This window comes from Uranotaenia lowii, chromosome 2, assembly GCF_029784155.1.
Source record: "Uranotaenia lowii strain MFRU-FL chromosome 2, ASM2978415v1, whole genome shotgun sequence".
In the NCBI taxonomy this organism is placed as follows: domain Eukaryota; kingdom Metazoa; phylum Arthropoda; class Insecta; order Diptera; family Culicidae; genus Uranotaenia; species Uranotaenia lowii.
The window spans coordinates 190,404,289-190,425,364 of NC_073692.1; the positions used below are offsets into that span (position 1 = coordinate 190,404,289).

Genomic DNA, 21,076 nt, shown 5'->3' on the forward strand with positions numbered 1-21,076 from the left:
CTTCATCTACTGCAACAAACCTGAAAAGTCTACCTCCCGTCTAAAGGCCAAAGACTAAGTGAGTTTCCAAACCGTAACTTGACGGTTTTGTCTTCATTAGGGTAGATCACCATGAAAAGTGAGAGACTGAGGAGAAAAAAAGAGTAACAAGACGTGATTTGTTGACCCATCATCGCTGTCACCATCATCATCATCTTCACCCTCACGAATATTAAGCATTAGGGAAGCTAGTTTGCCCAAATAGTGCTAAAGCCATTGCGTATATATCCAACAAAAACGGCGATGAAGATCTTCATCGTCAGGCCTTTTCGCTAGGTGGACTAGCCATGAATATCGGAGGCTTACTAGACCTTGTCAACGAAACTAGGTGTTTAATTCCAGCAGAAAAAAAAAATCAGATAGTGCGACACGTCCTATCGCATTAACATACAAAAGGTGACGCTGGGAAGGTGGTACCATTTCAATTGCAACTAACTAACTGCAACTTCCAGTCTCGTCAAAGATCTCCGGCAGCCGGTTTTCGTTTTCACAGTTCATTGATCAGGGTAGGTACCTATACCTAGAGTATGAGTTTGTATAAAAACAAAATATGGTAGAGCCGTTTCAAGTATGGCAAAATGATCAAGTCAAGCGAGTGCGGGCAGCTGCGTATTGAATTATGGTGTATAAGTTTTTTTTCAGTGTTGAACAAAAAATCGCAACAAACCCGCACCCAAACTCGACAACCGACGATGGCGGCTGTTAAAATCGTAAAACGCCGCGGCACGGTGAAATACATGTGACACCATCATCGACTGGGCCCGGTTCGGCTACTGCTCGCTGGATGTAGTCATCGGGGCACGATTTGTATTTGGACAGATTCGATTTCGAAAAATAGCGCTTTTAATGGAATACCGTAATGGAAGTAGACTTTGGGAAACAGTCCGCCCACCTTCGCCCGTGGTATTTGAATGGACATGTGGGAGGGAGAATACGTATATTCGAGGATCGGAACTCGCGCTTTTAATGAATTTAGTTTCGAAAAAGGTATTGGCTGATTAATGCCCAATTCTAACGGCTAGTCCTTGAAGAAAGGTTTGGACATAGGTCGGTCTTTCTACTACAAAACATGCTCCTGCTGAGTAAGTTGTTGTTCGTGACAGATAAGTTTGACACACCCTGTTTCAGCAAAAGGTTCAAGTTTCAAATTTTGCTACTCAGTCATCTTGAAATTGGTTAAAGAATAAAAATACGAGTTACCCATCTATAGACAAAAACAGTTGGCAGTTATGTATATAAAAATTGCCTTAAGTTTTTGTAAACGAGTGTTCAGATCCGAAATGTGATTATGTGATAAATGCCGAAAAATATAAAAACAATATCATGACATTTTTCCCATACAACCATTGCAACCCTAACGTATGTACATTAGGGTGACAATGGATATATGGGAAAACTTCATCATCGAATTTCGGAAACTAGACCATATAAATTTTGTAGATTGGCCCGAATAACTGACTTGTGCAAAAAAATTCACCAATGAGTGGATCTCAAATTCCTGATTTCTGGTCACTATTACATATACGGAATGTGTCACGGATTTAAGGCTTATACAAAAGCTTGAAAGATAAAAAAAATGTGTTTGTACGATATAATTGGATTAATATTGAAGCGCCTTTCGTAAATTCGAACGAACGAACACACACATATAGGATCCCAGTGAAACTTCATGTTTCTTCGAAGAGATCTAATTTACTTAACCCTAAGGCGTACATCTTTCAAGGGTATGATGGCCAGCATTTAACAAATGCTCAAACCATCAGCCCACAGAAAGAGTACTATATACGCCGTGACCGGGGTTCGATCTCATGGTCTCTGGCTTAGAAAACTTGAATGCTATCCTCTAGGCCACGGTCGGCGGCTTTAATTCACTGTAAACAATCAACTCATAGTGACTGGAAGTCCCTTTCCAATGCCCAATTGATCAGGCAAAGGCGCACAAAACAATCAGTGATTGAAGTTTAGTGGAAAGATATCTTACACGAATTAATATAAATTTTATCCTGATGAAAAATCGTAGTTTGAGGAGATTGACTAAAAGTTGACAGGTCGATCTTCAGACATAAAATCTCTTAACTTACTAAACCGGAGTATATTTCCCATCAAAGCAGTAAAAAATAAATAAATATTTATGTTTTTTTACCCATATCAACAAGATAAAAAAAAACCTGAATGTAGAAATTTGATGATGGCAAAGGGGTAAAAATGAATTTATTTGGTGGCAACGGGGTATAAGTTCATGTCTAAATAAAAAATAAAAAATAAAAAAAATATATGTTGCCTCCCTCAATTAACGTCAAATCTGTACCAACACGTGAAAATGATCTATCTCCAAAAGTAAACAAAAACCATTTTCAGTACCTCATGATAGGCCATATTCCGTTACATTGAAAACTCAATTTGAGTAAAGGATCTATAAACATTCTAAAACCTGAACTGCCATCACATGGATATACACCCTTTACTCCGGAACAATTTTTCGCTACTATTCCGCAAACAAACTCAAAATAATCAATTCGACTCTTTATCCAACATAAAAACAAAGTTGCAAATGTATGCGAGCTTATAACTAAAGCTAAAAATAAGAAAATAGCAAAGGGTGTATAAACAGGTTAGACAAAATATTACGTGAGCTAGGTGCTGTCTACGATAGCGCGTTGTTTTTTTTCATGAAAATTGATATTCCTCTATTCTAACATGGGATGCTTCTTAAAAATCGTTTGTCTTTCATAAAAACCAAAAATTTGAAGTGATTTTTAATTAGGGATTTAAAATAGGTTGTATTTTTTTTTTCAAACGCGTTTTTCTTGATACGCCATATATGGAGATAGATGCTTTTTATGTGTTGGTAAAGATTTGACACATTATTCAACATAAAAACATAGTTGCAAATGAACGCGAGCTTAAAACTAAAGCTAGAAATGAGAAAATAGCAAAGGGTGTATAACAAAAGAGACAAAATGTTACGTGAGCTAGGTTCTATCTACGATAACGCGTTGTTTTTTCATTAAAATTGATATTCCTCTATTCTAACATATAGAGGATGCTTCTAAACATCGTTTGTCTGTCATTAAATGCAAACATTTCAAGTGATTTTTAATTAGCGATTAAAAATAGGTTGTATTTTCTTCAAACGCGTTTTTCTCGATTCGCCATATATGGAGATACATCCTTTTCACGTGTTGGTACAGAAATAAAAGTTGTTTTTCTATATCTATAGAATTTACTGGAACACAACGAAGTTCAAGTGGTTTTGCTCGAAATCAGCTTTTATGCACTTATACCTATTTGGCTTCAAGGACCTCATATAGAGAAGATTTTTAGACTCGCCATACACTTCTAGATCTCTATTGTTCCAAACAGTGCTAATGATTTAGATTTAGATTTAGATGATTGTTGCCTTGCCTCTACTGATGCTCCATGGAAATAATATTTTACAAATTTAAAGCATTTTGAGGCGTTTATGAGTAACGTAAAATGTGATGAATAGGGACATGGAGGTGAACCGGGACCCAAATGGGAAAAATTGTTGGAATTCAAATATCAAGCCATCTACACATTATTTTCTCCTTTCAGGACCAAAACGTTCCTTGATTCGTTGCGTAAAAGCAAACGTAGCTTCAACTTACTTTAAGTTGCTGAAAAAAAATAAAAAAAAAATTTACCTAAAGCATTAAAAAAGTTATCAAATTTCATACCATGATAAGTGTTGTTTGGAAACACTCCAAATTGTGATTGTGTCATGTCTGCAAGTTTGGTATATGAAAAAGGATTTTTCAACAAGATTCCAGTGAAAGCCAATTAGTTCAAACAGCTTCAACTCGTAACAACTTGTGTAATATGAACGAATTTATTATAGTCAATACGCTGATAGAAGGAGTTATCACGTGACAATCCTATTTTCTCTTAAATTACATGACTTTTGATCTACAGATCTCCAGTGAACTCAATAGTGTCTGATGTAATGTGTCGCGTTTTGAGGGTGAAGTCAAATTCTCTGCCTGGAGCCAGAATACAGTTTTTCTACAAACTGTTTACTTAAAATCCGGTCTTTAAACGTTCACTTTAGTTTTATTAAATAAGAAAAATCTTGTGTAATATACTTCTTCATTATGATCATAAGCCTTAATGTTCCGAAATATTTTAACGTTAAACACTTTCAATTTTTTTTGTTGAAAAATGAAAAAAAGAAATTCACACTTCGAATATAATATAATTAAGAGATTTTCTTTTTTTCAGAATTTACTGAAACAAACGTCTTAAAGAAGGCAACAAATGTCTCAATAAAACTTCAAATTTAAGCTTTTGATTTCAGATACAGATTTCAGATAAAGATTTGAAATTAAGATTTCATATGTTCAACGTCTTTTTTTAACTTAAAATCAAAACTGAAAATGTCTCTCAAACGAAATTTTACCGGATGTATAAAATATCAAAACTGACTTAGATTTAATACGGTATTAATCCCAAATAAATCGCAAATATTGTACAAGAGTACAACATTTTTGACACTTTTGTCCGAATATCTTTCCGCCTTATACCAGGGTGGCACCTCAATTTCAATTTTTGATTTCCCGCATTGCTCCCGACTTTTTCCCGCTTGGTCTCACGAAATTCCAGATTATCAAAAACGAAAAAAAAAATCACACAAGCTCCATTTACATGTTTTTTTTTAATCTTAGTAAGTGATTTAATTGAATTTATTTTACTAAACCAAGCATGTTTAAAAGATAAAAGAGAATTTTTAAACATTTTTTTGTTACCGGCCCTAATTCTTCGCATTTTCAAATTTCGCTAACAAGAAAACCAATTTTAAACAAAAATTAGAACATTCGAAAAAGCCAAAGCAAAATAAGAAAATCCGCAAAGTTTGGAACTGAACAGAAATGGTACCGGAATGGGTAATTTATAATTCTTACAATATTCGAGAAAACAAGTAATTTCCCATCTGAAAGTTAAAGAATAGAGGTATTTAAAAAAAAAGTGGAAACATTTAGTTTTATCAGGAATGGTGTTAACACTTTAAGAATAAGTTTCACAAAAAGGAGTGTTATAGTAAAACTCATTTTCATTAAATGGTCCGTTTCGTATAAATGATTCAAAACAGCCACGAATAATTAAATCCAAGTCACAAAAAAGATTTTTTTTTTAAATGTTTTGTGCAATCGTGTGCTTTTTATTTCAAAAACCTTGTTTGTATGTATGTAAAAAACTTTCTAAAAACCCTATGCTTTTCAAGGAAATTGATCAATTATCAAGGAGTGAATTCAGTTAAAAATCTGTTAAGTTTACTGTGTTAATTAAGATTAGAAATTAAGCGATGTGTTCCTCGTTTATTTTATCCATACATCCACAAAGATACAAAAAATGTAATTTTTTTCTCATGAATATTTCATCTGAAAATATTTCCTGGAGTTTATTTTAAACCGCAGGACAGAATTTAACCAAATCGAATTTAACGCCATCAGCATTTTTTTAGAAACTTCTGTTGATTCTAAAGATCATTCGTACAGGCTACAAGAAACAATTTATGCATTTTAAGCACCAGAATTAGTCATTTTCAATCCAAGACACGAATTTCCGTCAATCATAGTTGCTTTTTCGGTCGGTGATTCATATTCAGTTGTTTCAAAATTTTCTCATGGTGATGGTGCATAGTTTGGCTTGGTCAAGCCTAACAAAATATTCGTTCTTTAGTTTACTAAAGATTCTATTATGTGAAAATTTAACAAAAATCTTATATATATAAAAATGAATTTCTGTCTGTCTGTCTGTCTGTCTGTCCAGTTGAAAGGGGGAAGGGGCCTCTTTCATATTTTTTTATATAGTTCAAAAACTAATAAAGCAAATGGAACCAAATTTGGCATGGGAGGGTATTTGGAAACGAAAAATATTTCTATGATTATTTGAGACCCCTCCCTCTTTCCAGTAGGGAGATATAAAGGGGGGAGGGGCCTCTTTTATAGTTTTCAACATAACTAAGAAAGTAATTAAGCAAATGGAACCAAACTTGGCATGGGCGGGTATTTGGGAACGTGACATGTTCTAATGATTGTTTGAGACCCCTTCCTTCTTACAGCGGGGATGAAGGAAAGAGGGAGGGGAGTTTCATACAATTTTTACTGCATAACTCAAGAACTACAATAGCAAATGGAACCAAATTTGGCATGGAACGATATTTGGGTACGAGAAATGCTTCTATGAATATTTGGTATCCCTCACTCTTTCGAAGAGGTGGATGAAAAGGGGGAGGCGAGGTCTCCCTTAAAATTTTCAGTATAACTGGAGAGCTGATCAAGCAAATTGAACCATATTTGACATGTGAGTGTATTTGGATACGAAAAATGTTTCTATTATAAATTGAAGCCGTATCTTTTAAGCGGTAAGATATAAAGGAAGAAGGGGGGGGGGGGAAGGGGGGTTCAATTTTTTTTAGCATAACTCGAGAATTAATCGAGCAAATGAAACCAAATTTCATCATAATCATCAAAAAGTATTTGAGTACGAAAAATACTTTTATGAATATTAAGTTATCACCCCTCTATTGAAAGAAGAGAACGGAAAGGGGGATGGTACTCCCTTTCAAGTTTATACATAACTCAAAAATTTACTACTTAAATAAAACCAAATTTGGCATGGCATGGAATATAGGAAGGGAAGAGGGAAGCTTACATTTAACTTTTATTTTACATAATCCGAGAAATGGACAATACTTAACATGGAAAATCATTTTGGTATGACTCTATGATTATTTGACACATCATCCTCCTTTCAGTGAGAAGGTACATGGGAGGAGGGAGGTGAGCCCAATACAATTTTGTTAGCATATGTTCTCAATTTATGCTTACGAAGCCAACAAATGGAAACAAATATGGCATGGAATGGTACTTGGTTACGAGATATGTTTCTACGATTGTTATAGACTCTTATGCTTTACAGTGTAGAGAGGGAAAAAAGAAAGGGGCTCCATACAATTTTTGTTGTAAAGTTTAAAAACTTATCAACCAATGGAACTATATTTGATATAAGAGGATTTTTGGGAACGAAAAAAATGTTTATTAAAGATTACAATCTCCATTCAGCAGGGGGTGAAGGGAAGGACAGGGGGAGGGGGCTCTCTAATCAGTTTTTTAGCATAAATCCAGAACATATCAAGCAAAAACAACCATACTTTATAAGTTAGATTATTTGCGAACGATTAATTTAGGACCCTTCTTTTTTAAGGCGAAACTTAAGGAAACAGATGAAAATTATCAGATCTTTAAAACAAATTTATTAATCAAGATTCAGAATATAAGTTATGGTTTGTGTTACAATTTGAAACTCCAGCTGAACCTCTCATTTTATAGTGGTTGCTTATTAATTTCGTCATAATTTGATTTAAAATAATACCAAAAACAATAAAAATTTGAATGATTTCTGAAAATATCATTTGATTCTGAAAGGTGTAGCAAAGCACACCGGGTCAGCTAGTTAAAAATAAATTAAGACTACGCCTTTGTTGAAAGTTAGTTCATTTTACAAACTTTTTTTCATTTCGTTATTTAATGATTCAACTATTCTACAAATCTCTCTAAATAAAATAAACGACCAATCTCTGACTTCACTTCATATGCAGTCTACAGATATCGTCCGGTTTTAGGGATGAATCATCCGACCGGATGAAAATCCCAGAAATAAAAAAAAATCGTCTGGAGTTACTATTTCAAATGCTATTTTATTACATATGTGCAACTTGTAATTTCAATGAGATGCTTCATAAGTTGATGTTCGAAATTTTCGATAAGGCATACCGTTGTTTAAACGAAAAAAAAAAAGAACGCAAGTTAAACGGGATTCGCGATATGAAAAACCACAAAGAAATTCAAATGGAAAAATATCATATTTCTACCAGCTTTTGCTCGGTAACAACTGGACTGAATTACACATTTTGTTATTTTTGAGTTGCTCGAAGTTTTCAGTTTTTTTTTTGGTTTAAGTGCTAGTTTCATGATTTTTTAGTTACTCTGGAGCATTCAAAGCACTGAAAAATATGCACTGAGCAGCTGAGCCAAAAATTCCCAGTTTCTTGGAGGAATTTCCGGATTTTAAATCCTGGCTTTTCCTCGCATTTCCCGACTTTCCCGAATGAGTGTATAACGCATTCAGCAGAACAACCTTCGGCCTACCATTCTTCGGTCTGACGACTTACGGCCGAAATCTGGGCACCCTTTTGACTGTCCTGCAAAATACACTATCCGTTAGTTTTTTTTTAGATTTTTTTGTTAACCTAATCCGCTTTTGATTGTCAATTGGAAGTATTGGAAGTATGACGGCTTGTAACTTTATTCAGGAGCATCCAAATATACCAATTTCTTCGGGGACCCTCAAAGAATTCTTGAAATCTTTAATTTTGCATCACTATTTTTTTATGGACGCACACTGAAAGCCCAGGAAAAAACTTCCTAATCAATCCTTGGGTGTCAATTTTATACTCCTCGCTTAAAACCGCTATGCCTCTCTTGGTTCCAACCGATTTTAACAAAATTTATAGTGTTGGAAATCTCGAAATGTAACTCAAATATCTTTCTTAGACATTATTCACCTAAAAGTATCGCAGCGCTTATGTAATTACACCACTAGAATTGATATGAAATTACCTTTAATTTAAATAAAACTTTATTGCAAAAATCTTTCTCTAGTGCAAAGTTGAATTTAAGTACAAGAAAATCTGAGAAATTGAACATTGACAAAAAGTTCGAAAAAAAAACTACTACTGATGAAAATTCGTCAATAATTCTGTGTTTTGTATTTTGACAACCTAAAAATGTAAAAATGTGCCAAATTACGTGAACTTTTCAATCCTTTTTTCTAAATTTATCTGGTGTGACTTAAAAAATTTTGATCGCTCATTGAATGAAAAATACGGGTTTTACACCACTTTTTCACATTTTTTGTGATCATGATCTTTTAAAAAATATAAAAAAAAATATACCCTTATGTGCAACGTAATATGCAACTCCAGCTTTCTTGGACACTAAGTGATTTTTATTAAGCATTCAAAAGCCGACCTACTATCTTTTTCCGAAGCATGTTTTTTCGTTTTTTTTTTCTTAGACTTCGAACAACGGGTAACTGAAGTGTTGTAGCTGAATATTGTCTGAGAAATAAATGTGATATACACTATGAGGTTTCCAAAACTATACTTTAATTTTATAAAAATAGGTTGGGAAACAAAAGAGATAGGTATATCGATTTTAGTTAGGAGGGTCAAATTGACATTTCAGTGACCGTAACGGGTAAAAATTACAGAAACGGATGAGGGTCGGATGAGTAGCATTTCGAGAGAGATTATCAAACAGCTGATACTTCTATAGCAAATGTTTTGTTTTTCCATGTGTTATTCTAAGTAAAGAATAACCTATGAAACTTTGTTTGCCTTAGAGCTCCGAAAGCTCCCCAGGCTTATTTTTCGAAATAAATTCAAACAAATTAGGTTAACCCACCGTGAAGGTAAGAAAAACCAAGTCACCTTACCTTTGCGCGGGTATTGCTCAACAGCGCCCCGGCAAACGTTATCAAATGTTTTCAATTTCGAAACAATTTTGCAACAGAGAACCACGTTACTACTGGCACGTCTCTCCTCGGCTAGCTAAATGAAAACGCAAAAACACGTCCTTGAACGTCCATCAATCTTCTAAACTCCCGCCGGAATCGTTCCAATCAAATTGATAAACACACACCTTCAGGTTTGTTTTTTTTCTGCCACCGACACGGACGTAATTCGTTTGGATGGTTGAGTATGTAACCTAGCGCAATCACATGGGTGATTCCTCAACAGCAATCTTTTTTTTTATCTGACGAACGTCTTTATAATTCTGTTGGCGTTGGTGTGTCCGGTTGTGATTAGATACCATTTACAAAAAAACGACTCTAACAAAGAGAATTGTGTTGTGATAAAATGTTGTTTCGAACGACCTTTTTCACCTGTAATATACTTTTTACGAGATGAGCACCATCATCGCTAAATCGTTTAATGAGACAAGGACTAAAACAAATACGGAGATGGAAGCGAAACGCGAAACAGGTTCTAACGCATCAGCAAACAAAAAAGGTAGCGCGCGATTGCGCCATTTTCAGCGTGATCCTCCCCAAGGTTGTTGCGCAGATTGTATCGTATGATCATCGTGTGTACTTTAGCGCGAATCGATCGTAAATAAACCTCGCACGTACACTTGAAGTTCGGAGCTGTATTGGTTACCCAGCAAATTCAGCATGATAATGGCGCATGGTGTGATGCGATGTTATGTTATTCATTCCTGAGTACAAACAAAATCGTGCTTGAATGGGGATTCAACCAGCTTTAGAGGTTTCAAAGTTCATTTTTCTAAATTGTATTTTTGGATCGGTGAATGAATTTTTTTCTATTTCAGATTTAGAAAAAAAAAATGAGATAAACAAACTGCTGCTGCGTCCGTGAAATAAACTGTCAGCACCCAGTTATTTTTCCTCTATATTCAAAAATATGCCTTGCCAAACAATATGGTTACAATACGGCTATGGCTAGAAGTAAACATCGCCGTTGCGGGTGTGTAGAATTCGCGTATTCTACGTATCACAAAAACAACATGCAATTACGAGAGCGTCCTCACTCGATGAATCTAGCAGGTTTTTTGTTCCGTTCTCAATTTTGAGGCGTATTTAGCATGAGGTGATGATGACGATGGCGACGCGATGCCTGGACTTAGTTTAGCAGCGTTTAGCGCGTCGTTTGGAAACAAAAAAAATCCGCGGGAATTTTCTGCGTCAGGTTTTTCGGTGCTGGTGAGTCACCGGATTTTGTAGAAAGATCATTGGAATTTTGTTGTAACAAGTTTCGTCGAACTTCACATATAACAAAACTTCACGGATAAATATGACACGAGTAAAAAATGACATGATTGATCCTTCCATGTCACTGACATTTGATTGGTCTTAACATTTTGTTAAATCAGCATAAATAATAGCCAGGCATTATTTATTAGTTGATCATTGCTAAAATAGACCGATGACATGTTGATTTGGCTATGTCATCGAAAATGTGAGTATAATTTGGCTTTCATCATTGTTGATCAATCAAATTTCAGCAGATTGAATCATCCTGAAGATAAGCTTAAAATGGTTCACTATGCAACGTTCAAGTTTATTTTGACAAAATTTGCTCAAAAATTTAAAATCCAAAAAAATCCAAAAAATAAAAAATTATAACACTTCAATTTGAGATTTAAGTTTGTTTTCAGAAATTAAGTGAATAATCCGGGCTAAATTCTGGCTTTCTTAAAAAAAAATGACGCAACCGGGCCAGACTGGACCTTTCCTTAATTTTGTATTAAATATCTGGCTAAAACCGGGCAATCTGGTTAGCTTATTCCACATTAAGGTTGCCAGAATTTTTCCCGCACGTAACCGGCCCGGGCAAATCCGGGGTAATTTTTGTGTGAAAACCTGGCAAAATCCGGGAAACTGATTCCATAAATCTTTCTATATATATAAAAAAATTAACTTTCGTTTGTTCGTTTGTATGTTTGTCTTCAATAGACTCAGCCGCCTTAAGAGTTAGAGGGCTGAAATTTGGCATGGGTGCTCAATTTAGCGATATTGACGTTATTATATATCGGATCGAGATGAAAATTTGCACATGGGTGTTTTGAGAGATGGGCATTTGATTTCAGGTATCAGGTTTTGTGTAAGGCGCCGGCAAAAGGGGTCGTCTATATTAACTGTTTTAGCGATATTGACACTATTATACATTGGATTGAGTTGCAAATTGGCACATGGGGGTTTTTAGAGACGAGCAATTACTTCCAGGTGTTAAATGTAGAGTCAGGAGTCATCCAAAGGGGTCGTCCATATTAACTTTTCGCTGTTTTTGCGATATTGATGTTATTATGCATCGGATTCAGATGAAAATTGGTACACGAGAGTTTTGAGGAAAGGGCAATCGACTCAAGTTATCGAATTTAGTAAAAGGGGGCGGCAAAAGGGGTCGTCCATAATACTTTTCAATATTTTTGTGATATTGACGTTATTATACATCGAATTGTGATGAACATTTGCACATAGGAGTTATTTAGGACGAACGATTGATTCCAATTATCCAAATCTAGGTCAGGGGTCGGCCAAGGGGGTTGTCCATACTAAATTCTCACTGTGTTTGCGATATTGACTTTATCATACATCGGATTGGGAGGAAAATTCGCACACGGGAGTTTTCAGAGACGGGCAATTGACTTAATGACTCAATTTTTTGCCAGGGGTCGACAAACGGGGTCGTCCATATAATATATTCACTGTTTTTGAGATATTGACTTTCTTATGCTATGAATAGGTTTGAAAATTCGCTCAAGGGAGTTTCATGGGAATGGCAATCGATTTCAGATATCAAAGATTGTAAAAAAAGGCCACAGAAAGCGGTTTTTGGACAATATTTGCGTTATTACGCAATGATCGAGTCGAAATTTATACACGGGGGATTGAAACGGTTCATTGATTCCTGATTTCAAAATAGTGGCAGACGACAGAAAAAGTTATCGTCTAGTACTTTTTGCAATTATTGCTTAACAATGCATCCGGAAATGCATCTAGGAAATGCTTGGTAATTGACTGTTCATGACATATTCTAAGTTGAAAGCGAAACGGAGTTCGTAAGGCATCAGCTAGTTTTAACTAAAATTTGATCAAAATTCAAGAATTATTCAACAAAACCTTTCTCTGAAAATTTAGATTAGGTAAGTGGGTAGGAATTGCGAGGAAACTCATTTAAACTCCGGTTGCGAACCAGAACTGGGCTTGCCAATGAGCCGTGTTACGAGCAAGGGGTTTTTATATCGGTTGTGTAATGTGTAAATGTGAACATTTTATCATGTGAAGTGAGCAACAAATAATAGCTTTTGAAGGGCTGAGGTATGTTGTCACAGTGAGTAGTATTGTGACACGTGAGGTGAGCAGCGAATAGTAGCCTTTGGAGGGCTGAGGCTTGTTGTCACAGTGAGTAGTATTAAGTCATGTGAAGTGAGCAACAAATAGTAGCCTTTGTAAGGCTGAGGTTTGTGAGTAGTATAATGTCATGTGAAGTGAGCAACAAATAGTAGGCTTTGTAGGGCTGAGGTTTGTTGTCACAGTAAGAAGTATTACGTCATGTGAAGTAAGAGGTTTGTTGTCATAGTGCCATGCGAAGGAAGTAACAAATAGTAGCCTTTGTAAAGCTGAGTTTTGTTGTCATAGTGAGTAATATTAAGTCATGTGAAGTGAGCAACAAATAGTAGCCTTTGTAGGACTGAGGTTTGTTGTCACAGTGAGTAGTATAATGTCATGTGAAGTGAGCAACAAAAAGTAGGCTTTGTAGGAAGTATTAAAAAGTATTAAGTCATGTGAAGTAAGAAAACAAATAGTAGGCTTTGGAGGGCTGAGGTTTTTTGTCTCAGTGTGCAGTATTGTGTCATGTGAAGTGAGCAACAAAAAATAGCCTTTGTAGGGCTGTGGTTTGTTGTCACTATGAGTAGAGTTTTGTGTAAAATAACCCACAAAAATGTTTGCTGGGAAGAAACAACCTAAACCGTAACTATAATGAATTTTTGGAAAAATATACAACGCTCACCGACGGGACTTGAACCCGCAACTTCCGCTTTAGTACAACGGCGAGTTAACCAATTAAACCACGATAAACGTGACGAAATAGGCTCCAGCAGGCGTACATGTCGAGCTCCATCGGTCGACTGCTGGATCTTCTATCGATACACTCCTTATTAATTCAAATTGAGTTGGTTTGTTTGATTTGGTAAACAGAGTGGATAAATTCGCGTTTTTTTCAACGAAATCAAGGCCGGACCTTCACCAAATTTTGTATCAAATATCCAGTAAGATCCGGTAAAACTAGGCAATCTGGCAAGCTTATTCTAGATCTCATTTTCAATATCATCATCTGATTCTTGGCAGTATTGAGTTACTTTGCACAAAACTGAACCACCTTTTTCAAACTGTTTTATGTACATTTAGAGGTCCAAAAGAAATCTTACGGCGCGTTCGTAAACTGATTTTTTGGGTGATGCATCGATTTGTTTGGTAGATGTCAAATCACTTTCCAATGCTTTTGCATACAGTTTGTTTAATTTACGAACGCCAGCATCGATAAAAAGAATCACTTCGATAGAAAAAATCAATTTACGAACACGCCGTTATTTATGCTTCCTCGAGTTTCATTTTCCAAACTAAATGAGAGATTTAAAAGCTTCTCTTTAAGTCATAATGTGTCTTTTTGTTGATTGGGGTTTCTCTGTTAGCCAATTTTCGACCCGTTATCCAACTTGAGGAGTTTCAAAAATATTATTTGAAAAAAAAAGCGCGTTGTAAATGCTTAAGTTTCCGATTATTAATTGACGTGCTTTTTAACTAACCGTGAGTGAACTGGTTGGTTCAATATGGCACCAATTTTTAACTTTTATGCATTTTTAGTATCAATTTCATTTTCAGCATGTCTATTTCTACAATATTTGCCGTTGGAAAGGGAGGGAAAATTAAATAATCTAATAAATTGAATTTAGAAAAGTCGCTATCAAGGAACCGACAGGGCTTCAATTGTAGCGTATTCAACAATCACTCGAAGGTTCAAATCTGCAAGCATAGTAGACTTCAAAATGAAGGGCTATATTTATTGATATTCAATACTTCAAAGAAGAATTAGGAACCAACATAAGAAGCCTCAAAGCCACATCAAGAGGCCGAATTCTCCTTCGAGTTTGCCTTTAAGGCCTAGAAGTACCCGTGGAAGCTGAAGCCTTCAAATGGACTGAATAAGCTTTTGAGTACCCGTTTTATGGAACTTGTGGTTACTTAGGACCTAAATCTTATAAGGAACAGAATCCAAACAAAAAGAATAAATTTAAATGTTCTACTACTCACCTTGCAAACCAGCTCATCTTGAGTTTTGATATCGATGCACCGATAGAGCGAGCTTCCCTCAACCGTATCCAGCAGCAGATATCTTTCGGCTAGCACTGCAGCATTGAGCGGCGGGGCCGCGTTCGTTGAGATGGCATCTCGCTGCGGGTACAGGGCCGTAGAACCGACCCCGTTGGCAGTGGGAACCGACGATGTGGTTCCGATCCGATGGCTTCGATGCCCGTTTTGCAGCAGGAGCTGCTGTTGTTGATGATGGTTTCTCGAACACTGCCGGTGGTAGGGACACTTTTTATTCGCAGGTCCATTGGCAGCAGCAGCCGCGGAAGCAGCCAACGCAAGGCTGGACACCGCAGATGAACCGGAACTGTTTCCACTACCGGTTGAACCGGAAGCAACGGCTGCGGCTGCCGCAGCGAGAAGCGCAACCGAACTGGGACTGTTAACGAACGTAATGGCCGCGGGAATAGTCGCGGTAGTACCATGGGCAGTCACCGTTATCGGTATCAACTGCTGGGGCTGTTGCGAGGAAGTCGACGGTTCATCCGGTTTATTTGCCCATACACGGGCAACATCGATACCGGTAGGACTCGTCGCAGATGAATTAAGCGTATCCATTGCTTAGATTATGTTGATAGACACTTAGAGGAGAAAATCACAGAGCGCCAACCGGTTGCTCAACAACTTTTTTATTTATAACACTATATTTACACTACTCTTCTGGTTGGTCAGCTCAAAAAACCAGAGCATTCAAATCTTCCGTTATCCTGATTTCTTCCCACACACGCGCAAGCAGAGTAAATTATAAAACCGAATGAGCCATTTTCGAATCAGGTTTCGCTGTTTTGTTCCGAAATACGCGGGCACTAGAACATGATATTTCCTGACGCTCGGTTGAGAATCATTTTCTGGGTTTCACAATTAGTTGTCACTGATTAGTGCTGCGGGAACATCGCCACCGATTTCACCACCTTGTTCAATCCGTGTCTTCTACGAAATCACACCTTTATAGAACAAAGAAGTGCCGTTCATAGGATATCTGTAATGAGGGAATGAGAATGGATAAACAATTAGTCTTTTTTTATTACTAGTCATTTAATTAAATGCTACCATAGGAACAAGTAAACCAATACAGTACAGGCTCGGTGCAGCCAGGTAACTACCATATTTACTGATGCAATCTGACTCCAACATTGAGCTTTTTAAATTAGATGCGTACATGGCAAGTGGGTAGCTCAGTTTGTTCACAGTCGGGTAATCAATGTTTCCCTGTGTTATTTTACGTCTCATAGAATCATAATCATCAAACTAGTCATGTGATAAATGCCAGATGAGCGCGTGTACATGCTCCCGGAATGCCAAACAGTGTCAAGTCAATTTCCTTTAAACGAAACTGTGTGTTCAGCGAATTATTGAAAATATTGCATTCTATGGTCTGAAACTTAAAAAAGAATCTTAGCATTTATCAATGCGTTAGCAAGTTCAAATTTAGCTTGGCAAACGTTTTATTTGTGGAAAACACGTGAATGATTCCGGTTGCCGATCTCGAATTTCATGCCAAAACATGTTTAATGCTGACTAGTCTGAAGCTTTGTCATTGGAATGATGACAAGCTGCTTCAGCAGACTTGCTCAAACACTGCATATTCATTGACACGTTTCTTCATGTATGTACTCAGGGTTTTGTTAACTTTCATTATGTGTGCTGTTGATTTCAAGAAGAAACGAGAACAAACATTGAAGTTGGAAGCTGGACGTTTATTCATATCGACGATTTAAAGTTTGAGTCATTCAAGAATGGGTTAGCCCTTGCTTGGGGCATTGTATGTAACTTTGAGTGTTTGAGGATATTCAAAATGTTTTGAAATTTTTTTAATAAATTTTAATAAATATTGTAAATTCTATCAGTTTTTTTTTAAATTTTAAGTCTTACATAGGAATAAAAAAGAAGTAATAAATGTTCCCAAATATCTGTCTTAAAATTTCACAAGGTGGAGGTATCACCTTGAACCCCCGAAAAACACTGACACAAATGTGTAGCAATTGGGGAGCAAAATTATCTCTTCTCAGTAGCAATGACTTGATCCACTTGGATCAACAACACCGAACGATAAACAACATTGAAATAAAATTCTTTTGCGTCATACCTTTTTTTCGTGATACCTTCAGACAAGCATGCTACAAATTATTCAAATTTTGAAAACAATTCAAGAGAATGGTGTCCCGAATGGTGGAAACGTATAGAGGATACCGAAATTGGATTTTGATTCGTCATATGACTGATAAAGACCTCCCTTTCCCAATAACGATCAAGCCAATTTGGCCCATTGCAATTTCTTTGTGGTGCAATCTCACCGAGCTCTTATCGTACAAAGCTACCCACCAAGAGCAGTTGCCGTGTGTTGAGTATTCGTAATCATAACAGCACAACGTGTTATCTCTTATCGCCTCTCTCAGGCACTTACTTTTCTTATCAGAAAAAGTGGTTTGCTGTTGTTGTTTCCGTCATCATTCCACCACTGCAATGTATTATTGCAAAATTTTGCACCCGGAACAGTCAGGAAAATTCCTGTTGAAATGGCGTTCACCGTGACTAGGTGACTTTGTTCACGTTTCCTTGGAAGTGAATTCAGTGGCATCGAACAAAACCAGATGTCAAAATTTGGTGGTATTCTAACTCGAGTTAATTACGAGGTAATCAAGCATTCAATAAACAATTTTAATTACTTTTCAAATATTTTCTAAGAAGATTGCAACAGGAATCACCTGACAAAACTTATTCGAAACATGAAAATTCTAGAGTTTGTTTTGATTAGGTCGTATGAACCAATATAAACAAAACTGAGTTATCTACTGCAAACGATGGACAAAGATGTATTCCATGATCAGTAAAAATTTGGTTTCATTTGATCGATGAATAATTTTAGCAAATTGATTTGAATTTAGGACGTATGATGACTTTCTAATTTTTGAGTGTAACTTGGTTTTGCGTCGTTTTGCGCTGTCGTGCATTGTCGGGATGCAAAAGGTTGCAAAATAAACAGTTCGACGAGTTGGTTTTACGACGTTATGCATTGTCGCGCAAAGTGCTTCGGTAAATAACAATAATTTACGGAAAAGAAAAAAAATCTTTCGGCAGGATTGTTATTAGCGAACCTATAGTATAGTGCGACGCTGCAAATTGGTTAAATTGGCACATTGGTGAGTACAAAAAGCTTCGAATTTCACTTAGTGAATATCCAGTTGTTTTATATCATTACAGAGGCAGCAATAGTTGAAAGTTATGAATGCTTTTTCACACACCTCGATCGGCCAGTGGCGCCTCAGTATATATGTGCCGGAAATGTCTATATGGATTCCCAAAGTTCACATCCAGAAAGCAAAAAAATCCTGGCTCTTTTGGAAGGTTAATTTCCGCGTACTAATTGGAAGGATTGTTTTGTTGAAAGTATTTCTTCAATCAAATCCGAATCAATAACTGATAATGGAGGCATTCGAATCATTTTATCGAATCAAACTATTCGATGGACCAAAAGACGTATGCGCCAAACGAAAAATGCATTAGGTCGTAAGTACATCTTTATTGATTTAAACTTAATTAACGTCAATTTCCTGTACGCCAGCATGTTCTGCGTCCATTTTTACGTTGACTTTCAAATTGATAGATTAACTGGACCAGTATTCATAAAATGAGAATTGAAAATGTGATTCAGAACTTTAACATCGATTTTCTCTAAACATGTCCAGTGGCTCATACGACCTAATCAAAAAAAAACTCTAGAATTCTCGTAAACAGATGAATCCCTTACATTTGCTCCACTTATTTCCTACTGTCTCCAGGCAGATGAACTAAAACTATCGACCTAATTTACGCTCAATGGTTGCAGAAATTTAGACCCGACCTTCGCGGGTAGTTTATACGAGAGGGGTCCGAGCCAAATGCACTCTTTGAATCCTATTTGGCCCTCACCCTTATTTGCTTTGCTTTCCTGGGCATTTGAAACGAAGAAGACGTCTCACCATACCAAAGGGAACACCTTTTCTGCGTGTGTTTTATGGCATCCAAATTGCCGATTGGGTTAGTGAAACCCGGAGCAATGTGTGCTGCTCCTTCCGCTATACCCCGACTAACGACAGTCGTCGTCGTATCCTTTTCTGAATACCTATACAGGAATTTATGGTTTTCGTCCTGCACCTGGTGGCAGCCGTCAGCAGCTTTCGTCGATGCGTTGCTATGCCTGTCCGTTGTAGTCCGTCGTCTTCGGTCGTAAAGATAGGGGGAAATGCTTTAATAGGCCATTTCCAATAGCTAGCAGCAGCTATCTTCGAAGTGAAAGACGTGTCGCGTCCGCGAGTTCCCCCTAATAGGAAATGTGAAAAACCAAAAACTTATCGAAGGGGTCGAAAAGATGCCTGAACGGGCAATAGGATTCACCTTGGGTTCGGTGCTTAGAATGATGATTCTTGCACCGCAAGGCGACCCGCATTCAAATGCGCCAAAAACACATTGGCCTAATGACCTGAAAATTTGTTTCCATTAAACCATATTGCAATGCATTGTTTTAAAGGCAGTAAAGGGAAGATAACAAAGTAATTACAATATATTGTTATGAGAGCACTCAAAGCACCTATTCAGAGTGCAATAAAAATAATCAATTGTCGTTTGATGGTGTATCCTGTTGGAGTTGTTTTCGTTCATGGAGTAAAAAATTTGGATCATCATTTCATGGACCATCAAAGTATGTCCTTAGATATTTAGAAGCAACTTTTACAAAACTCACTGCCGTTCCAAGAAAGATTGTCCCATGTAGAAAAAAACGTACATTACAAAAAAAAAGTGATTGAAATTTATACAATATTTTCAGATTTTTGCATAAATTCAGATTCCAACGACAGTTCAATCGTATTAAATAGTTCAAATTGATAAATTCACTAGGTAATCGGCCAAAAAAAGATACATTTCCTACAACAACCTGAAAGTTGTAGTCAAAAATGCCTCGTGTGACACAGGGGGTCGTCCATAGAAGACAAATATTGTTTTCGCGATATTGACGTTACTTTTCGTCGAATCGTGTTGGAAATTTGCCCATGATTGTTTTGAAAGACGAGCAATCGATTTTTGGTGTAAAATTTTGTGTAAGGGGTTAGCCAAAGGGGTCGTCCATATAAACTGTTCACTGTTTTTGCGATATTGACGTTATTATACATCGTATTCAGATGAAAATTGGTACACGAGAGTTTTGAGTGACGTGCAATCGATTTGAGGTATCAAATTCAGTATAAAGGGCCGGTAAAGGGGGTCGTCCATATACAATTTTCAGTAACTTAGTGATATTGACGTTTTTATACATCGGATTGCGATGAAAATTTGCACGTAGGAGTTATTAGGGACAATCAACTGATTTCACTTATCCAAACTAAAATCAGGGGTCGGCCAAAGGGGTCGTCCATATTAACTATTCACTGTTGATGCGATATTATCGTTATTATACATCGGATTTAGACGAAAATGGATACACGAGAGTTTTCAGAAATGAGCAATGAATTTCAGGTATTAAATTCACGTACGGGACCGGCAAAGGGGATCGTCCATATAAACCTTTCAATATTTTTGCAATATCGTCGTTATTATACATCGGATTGGGATGAAAATTTGCACACGGTAGTTTCCAGGGACGGGCAATCGATTTCAGATGTCAAATGTTTTGCCAGGGGTCGACGAAAGGGGTCGTCCATAGTAATTAATTTTTCACTGTTTTTAGCAATATTGACGTTATTGTACAGTGAATTGCTTTGAAAATTTGCACACGGGAGTTTTGAGGGAAGGGCAATCGATTTCAGGTATCAAAGATTGTATAAGAGCCCCCGAAAGGGGTTTAACTTTTGGCAATAATTGCGTTGTTATGCAATGATTTAGTCGAAATTTATACACGTGGTTTTTTGGCACGGTCAATTGATTCATGATTTAAAATTTAGTAGCAGACGACAGACAAATTGATCGTCCAATATTTTTGCAATTATTACTTAACAATGAATTCAGAAGTGCATCTGGAGAGTGCTTGGCAAATGACTTTCATACAAACTGTTCATGACATACTCCAAGTTGAAAGCGAAACGGAGTTCGT

The 21,076-nt window shown here is 36.7% G+C and overlaps 1 protein-coding gene across 2 annotated transcripts in view; it reads right to left on the reverse strand.

Moving 5' to 3' along the window:
• The window catches only part of LOC129749022 (tribbles homolog 2), a 146,452-nt gene that overhangs the window by 123,509 nt on the left and 1,867 nt on the right, over positions 1–21,076 (reverse strand). For both annotated transcript variants that reach the window (XM_055743850.1, XM_055743851.1), the window contains exon 2: positions 14,956–15,991. In XM_055743850.1, the coding sequence (XP_055599825.1) occupies positions 14,956–15,570 (615 nt within the window). In that variant the 5' untranslated portion in view covers positions 15,571–15,991. The remainder of the gene's footprint in view (positions 1–14,955; positions 15,992–21,076) is intronic.